The 7,071-nt window shown below is 40.3% G+C and overlaps 1 protein-coding gene across 1 annotated transcript in view; it reads right to left on the bottom strand.

The window, feature by feature from the left end:
• slc24a3 (solute carrier family 24 member 3) overlaps positions 1–6,814 on the bottom strand; it is an 82,727-nt gene extending 75,913 nt beyond the window's left edge. The window contains exon 1 of the mRNA XM_016492881.1: positions 6,281–6,814. Coding sequence (XP_016348367.1) covers positions 6,281–6,455 — 175 coding nt within the window. The 5' untranslated portion in view covers positions 6,456–6,814. The remainder of the gene's footprint in view (positions 1–6,280) is intronic.
• Between the last annotated feature and the right edge of the window lie 257 nt (positions 6,815–7,071).

Genomic DNA, 7,071 nt, shown 5'->3' with positions numbered 1-7,071 from the left:
CACAAATGTCAGGGCATGTCAAAACTTCTCCAGGGCCCCAAAACACCCTCGGACCCCAGAGGGTTAATAACGCATAACCTTTACCATACAGGATTTCAGAAAAGTGGGCAGAGCATAACGTGCACACTTACCAGCTATGTGGATTTTAGAAAGTGCGCAAAGCATAACGTGCACACGTTTTATTTAGGGGTTGACCAAGATACGGTAAATTAGACAGGGCAGCCTGAAAGCATAAGCCCAGCCCGGACGTCCAGGAAAGTTTTTGCAGTGCCGTGACGAGGGCCTGATGATCAAGAAGGCTCCCACAGAATGATCCAGGAAGTATGAAGCCGAAACCCGGCTTATCGTACCATCTGGACATATATCGACGAGTGAAATAAACACTGCAAGTCGAGCACCCGGTTTCTGAACCCAGCAGAGGGGGTGCTCACCAAGGACCTACCCTAGAAAAAGGACAGAAACACACAGGTCCCGGGAAACACTGCAAAGGAATATATATATATATATATATTTTTTTAGAAATGGATCGTACTCACCCACCATGGTTCCTGCGTCGGAGCCCTGTCCAGGGGGCATCCTCTCATAGCCGTTTTCGCGCATCGCCTCGATGTTCACATAACTGGTATGCTGGAACCGATGGATGCGTGAGGAAAACGGCCTCTTCCATTCCTTCTTGATCTCAGTATGGAGATCAGGAAGGAAAGGAAGGCTCACCTGAGCTGGAGGGCTATGGCCAGAAAGATAACCTTCATCGAGACGACCTCGCGACGTCACTTCTTTAGTCCGCTTCCACGGCAAGAAAAAGAGACAAACGAGAACGGAGCTTTTTCATTGAAAAACGCTCGCAGTGCACGCAGATTGGCCCCTCGAGGACATCGCGTGCGTGCTCTTCGCCCAAAACAAACAACGCATAGATCGTGTGTGTCATCGGGTGTCAAATAGCGATGACGTGGATCGCTACACATCTTCTAAACGCTTTGCTAGTGCTTGCCATAATGAATGAATTGAGATCGCTCTTACCACGGAAATGCACGCTTCAAACAAAACAGTCAGTGAAGACGAAGAAGAGGATGATGTGTTCTCCCGGCGCCTATTTATACTATAGTCACACCGGTAGTGACGTCATGGCTGTCGCCGGCCAATGTGTTGTTGGTGTTTTTTCAATGTATGCTTCAGACACGGGTCACGACGAGGCGTTCCCCATAGCGACCCCTAGAGCAGTTCGAAGTTCCCATGAAAGGGAATTGAAGATTTAGTGATGTGAATCAATTTCAAGTACATGCAAGTGAAAAATGGAATCATCTAAAATATTGAGGCAAGTACAGACTATGTCTTATTTTTATATCTATGCGTTTTACGTTTGACAACGGTTGTATTGTTTTAAAATGTATACCCTAATACATTTTTTGTAAATTATTTTGCTTGTGCTGTCTTTCTTTAAAAAAATGGCAAAAATACCAATAAAAAAAAAGTAGGGCCAAAAGTATACATTTCAAGGTTTGATAAAAACAGCATAAATGAATAAGGGGTGTAACAAACATTACACAACAGCCAGAAACTGGGACTGCAATTGAGGAAAACTATTGATCTTTAAAGGGGTCCTATTATGCTCTTTTACAAAGTCTTGATTTTGTTTTGGGGGTGTACTAGAACATGCTCTCATACTTGGTGGTTCGAAAAACGCATAATTTTTCACATAATTTACATTATTAAAATACCTTTCTCCCCATCCTGGCACAAACGGCTCGATTAGTTCCGGCTTCGATGAAGGGCCGCCTTCCGAAAAACAAAATGTGTTGTGATTGGTTAGCTGTCCCAGTGCGTTGCGATTGGCGAACAGCTTAGACAGGGTTTCAGTACTGCCACGCCCCTTGCTCCGTCTTTCAACAAAAGCTTTTTGGCGAATCCAGCAGGCACTGTACTCCCTCATGTTGTGGAAGCTGTCTTCAGTAAAATGCGCAGCACATAATAGCAAATTGGGGTTATAATGCTCAGGGACAGAGTTAAAAAATAAATTGCAACCACTGTTTCCTGACATCATCCGCTTTCGGAAGCCCAAACAAAGACGTTTGGGCACGGAGGTGAAAAAACAGCGTTTCAGGCGGTCGCACACCGGACGAGAAGCGCAGCGTCTCGTTGCGCCACGTCTTTAAAATTCAAATACATTAGTTTCTATGAGTGTAGGCACACCGGCGGCGCCGTCTGTCCGCGGCGCCCAGCTACGTTGTGTTGTACTTGTAAGAATTGTTCTAGGCATGCCGAAAATTTTAAGCTACAGCACAGCAGCTCTTCTTCTTCGTTTTCTCTGATGCACTAACTCTGCAGCAGCACTTCTTCTTCGTCGTCTCGTCTGATGCACTCACTCAACCAAGCGTTCTAACCACAACCTCGCCGCTCCCCGCCCCCCAACCATTTGAATTTCTGTAGGCGGGGATTCTTTTTAATTATACTCTAATGGGTCGCTTTGTGATATCACAAAGCCAAGAAACAAACGCTGTAGTCCAAACGAGCCGTTCGTTGTAGTTCTTGAAAAGGGATTTTTTAAAAACAAAAAATTTCCCATTGGAGTGGACTTTGAGATTTGTAACTTTCTAGATCTTTTTTATGCCCAAACATACACACTACACACTGACTAAAATTAAAAAAGTTAAAAAGCATAATAGGACCCCTTTAAAGACATCAGGTTTATCCAAGTGCTGTGCATTTCTTAAACCTGGTGTGAAATTTGAGCCAAAACATGCCAAACCATTTTCTAGCATTGTCCAAAATAATTCAAGACAATAGGAATATCTAACACACCGTCAATTATGCTTTGTTTTACACTTTCTTTCTCTGTCCATCTTCCAGATAAGAGCATGCCATGCATGAACATCAGGTACCTGAGAGCATCTGGTCTCACAAGGAATGTGAGTTTAATCTGGAAAGCAATGTTTTATAGTGCAGTATATATTATTTTTGGCTTCTTTTCATTTATTAATAAAAATAATTATTTATATGACATTTGTCTAATATCGTAACTAGAGCTATATCACCTGGCGCACCTTTATTATGGATTTAGACCTTTTTTTCAACTTTCTCTGGGTTAAAATGACAGAAATCCCCCCCCCAAAAAACTACAGAGATCCAAATCCTGTCCAAAATCAGTACATGACATCACAGATGTCCTCTGTTAATAATTTTACTCCAGCCGTTTGAAAAACTAATCCTGTCCAAACAGTGCAAAGGAGAGATAAGTGTAGTGAGAAGCACAGATTGAGAGAGAAAGAAAATGGGGGACACGAGAAATTATGAAAAGAAAGGACAAATAAATAAATAAATGACCTCAGAAAACAATAAAGAAACTCAGAGGCCTGACTTGCTGGCCCAGATGCAGGCAGCATGTCTGTCAGAGCCAGTAAGCAACTGACAGAGCAGTCACTTCATATCAGTGTCTGTGCTGGCTGGCAGGTTCTCGGCACATCTCTCCCTGCCTTCATCATTCCCTATTCCTCCCTCCAAATCCACCTCTTTGCTTTCTCCACTTCTTTTTATTTGCTTTCTCTCCTGGCATTTGCAAAATAGCATCTTTCTCTATATTAAAACACTGTATATGTAAATGAAATACTCTATCCGTTACATCCAACAGCCGTAATTCAATGTACACAGTTGTGGAAATTATGTTATACAACAAGATTATCTACAAATACGGTGCCCTTAAGTGAACATGCAGAGCATTATACGAAAACATCTTTTGGTTTGTATGATGCCAGGGTACTACAACAGATGCACAAACACTGAATGGCTTTTAGAGAGATACATTTAATAGTAAGATTATTATAAAGAGCCGTTATTTTTGAGCTGAGTTGCAAAGATACGAACAGCCAGATGAAGTGTATTGTATGTGGATGGTTTCAGGTTGCATGGTATCGTGGATGAGGGAGCGGACAAATCACAAGCTGATAAAAAAGCCTCTATGCTAATATTTGCCAACTTTTAAGGAAAAACCTTCATGCAAGTCCTGGCTGCTATAACGTAAACATGAGTGATAAAGTGCTTTTAACATGTTAGCCTGAGAAAATGGGTACAGAAACTGTTACACACATCACTGGTACAGACATCTGCCACATTGTCCAGCTCAAGTTTTAAAGTCCCCCTGTGGTGAAAATCAAGTTTTTTATGTTGTTTATTTGTCTATGTGTTGTTTTTAATATGCTTTTAGACAACGTGTATAGTAAATGAGGCAAGGGTGTAGAGTTGCATTCAAGCTATTTTAAGGCATGAGAAAATTATTTTCCACAAGAAAAATTTTTTAAATATGTCATTTTTATGATCAAAGATGAGTTTAAAGGATAACATTTTTGACTACAGGGGGACTTTAAGAAATTAGTGATGCACATAATTCTATAATCTAAGTAGATGATTTTGATCATCAGGGATCCCTGTGTTAGTTATATAAAATAATTATATATATATATATATATATATTTACACACATAATAATGTATAATTTATGTTCAATCTTACAGTAATTAACTCTTTCAGCGCATGTGAATCAGTGGGTAAACCACCACACGCTTACTACAATACTTGTATCATGGGTCAGAACACAAACTTTATCAGCATTGCAGGGGAAAAAGTGTAAGTATGATTCTCTGAAACATGGATGTCTCTGAATTAATTGTTAGAGTATGGCTGTCTTAAACTGCTTATAGTGACAGTATGATCGTTATTTAACAGTTTATATTGTGAGTATGGCTCTTTAAAATAATGTACGGTCGTAAGTACACCTCTCTAATAAACACCCACAAGACGGCGGCGTTTATCGGTGAATCCGACATTACAAAACCGATAACCGATTATGGTAAAATGCTTAAATAATATCGGTAATATCGGTAAATTGATATATCGGTCGATCTCTAATATATATATATATATATATATATTTACACACATAATAATGTATAATTTATGTTCAATCTTACAGTAATTAACTCTTTCAGCGCATGTGAATCAGTGGGTAAACCACCACACGCTTACTACAATACTTGTATCATGGGTCAGAACACAAACTTTATCAGCATTGCAGGGGAAAAAGTGTAAGTATGATTCTCTGAAACATGGATGTCTCTGAATTAATTGTTAGAGTATGGCTGTCTTAAACTGCTTATAGTGACAGTATGATCGTTATTTAACAGTTTATATTGTGAGTATGGCTCTTTAAAATAATGTACGGTCGTAAGTACACCTCTCTAATATGGTTAATAATGTAAATACAACTGTCTACAACAGTTAATTAGTTCACTTAAATGGTTAACAGTTCTCGAAAACTGATTAGAGTGCTAGTATGGTTCTCCAAAATGGTTACATTTGAGTAAGGTTCTTTAAAATAGTTAACAATAAAGTACACACCTCTATAATGGTTAATAGTGTAAGAACGGCTGTCTGTAACAGTTATTAGAGTATGATTCACTTAAACAGTTAAGTTCTCTAGCGTTATTATGGTTAACTGAAGCAGTTAATATTGTAAGTATGGATCTTTAATATAACAGTCTCAAGTACACCTCTCTGAAACGGTTAATAGTGTGAGCATGTTTGTTAATGTGGTTAACAGTTTGAGTAACAGTTCTGTACAACTGTTAAATGTAGAGTATGGTTCACTTAAACAGTTAAGTTCTCTAGCGCTTTTACGGTTCTCCAAAGCAGTTAATATTGTAATATAGTTCACAATAGGCTAACTACATCTCTCTAACACATTTTGTGGTGTTAGCACCATTCTCCTTGAAATGTTTAACATTGTGAGTAGGCTACAGTTCTTTATAACAACAATAATAATAGTTAACAGTCTTAAGTATGGCTGTGTAAAACTGTTTATTGTGTGAGTAGGCTACAGCTGTCTACAACGGTTGATATAGTTCTATAACAGTTGCTCACTAAACAGTTTATAGTGCTAGTATACAGTTCTCTGAAACTGTTAATTATGTGATTAGGATTCTTTAAATAGTTAACGGTCTTAAGTGCGCATCTCTAAAGCGGTTCGTCTATATGACTCTTTAAACAGTGCGAACATGATCTAAAACAGCTGTGTAATTCTGTGAAGTTTAACAGTTTTAGAGAACCATACATTATTGGACAGTTCAGAGTGTGATTCTGCATGTTTCCCTTTAACTCAATGCAGTAACGCGATACGGTTCTCTAACTAAAACAGTTTAGAGTGCGAGTATGATTCTCCCGTAAAACTTTCCATTACCCCCCTCCGCCTTCACAAACACACATTCCTGACAAATCCTGAACCGAAACTCACCAGAATTCTCGGCCAAACTGGACAAGCCGGACAACGCCAGGAGCAGCAGCCCCACGAAGCACATCTGTCCTCCGAACAACTCCTTACGCTTTTTCCTCCGCGCTTTGATCTTCTTCTGCTGGAGCATCACTTGCAGCGGTCGAGTCCACACGCGAACACACGCATCCCCATCCATCACCACAGCTCAACACAGCTACAAATGTCACAAACCCAGACAGATATGGTGCGACTGAGAGTTTTAAGCCGGAAGATGAAACGCCGAACGCCTCTAGTGTGTTTGCTGCGTTGACGTGAATATTCCCCCTATATGACTTCAAATTGTAAGGTGGTGAAATAAAGATGCTGCGCGCGCCCCATGGATGAGTCAGTTTGGTGCCAGTTCTCTCAGGACACAAACTGCTGCTGCTGAGAGATCGAGGATGTAGAGGAGGAGAGAGCGCGAGAGGGAGGGAGGGGTGAAAGTAAGGAAGTGAACGCAGTCAGAGAGAGACGGAGAAACTGGAACGCAGCTGTTCTAATGGTGCACTACCTAGGATGAAGTCCATGCAATGAGAGAGAAAGAGAGAGAGAGAGAGAGAGAGATAGGTGGGCTGGGACGAGGGGCAGTTGTTGGTGCGTTTAAAAGGAGGAGCATTAGTCCGATTTACCGCAAACAAAACCCTCTGCTCATCGCCACCCTCTATTGGTAGCATTTTGCTGGTTTATTAGCAGATACATGCGATAAGATACGCTGAATTCACATTTGTATTACTGTCAAAACTAGAATTCTTCAAAAATGTTATTTTATTGAT

Source organism: Sinocyclocheilus anshuiensis, unplaced genomic scaffold (genome assembly GCF_001515605.1).
Source record: "Sinocyclocheilus anshuiensis isolate Anshui unplaced genomic scaffold, SAMN03320099.WGS_v1.1 scaffold193, whole genome shotgun sequence".
In the NCBI taxonomy this organism is placed as follows: domain Eukaryota; kingdom Metazoa; phylum Chordata; class Actinopteri; order Cypriniformes; family Cyprinidae; genus Sinocyclocheilus; species Sinocyclocheilus anshuiensis.
Note: the sequence above shows the minus strand (reverse complement) of the source record. Positions and strands in the feature narration are given on the sequence as shown.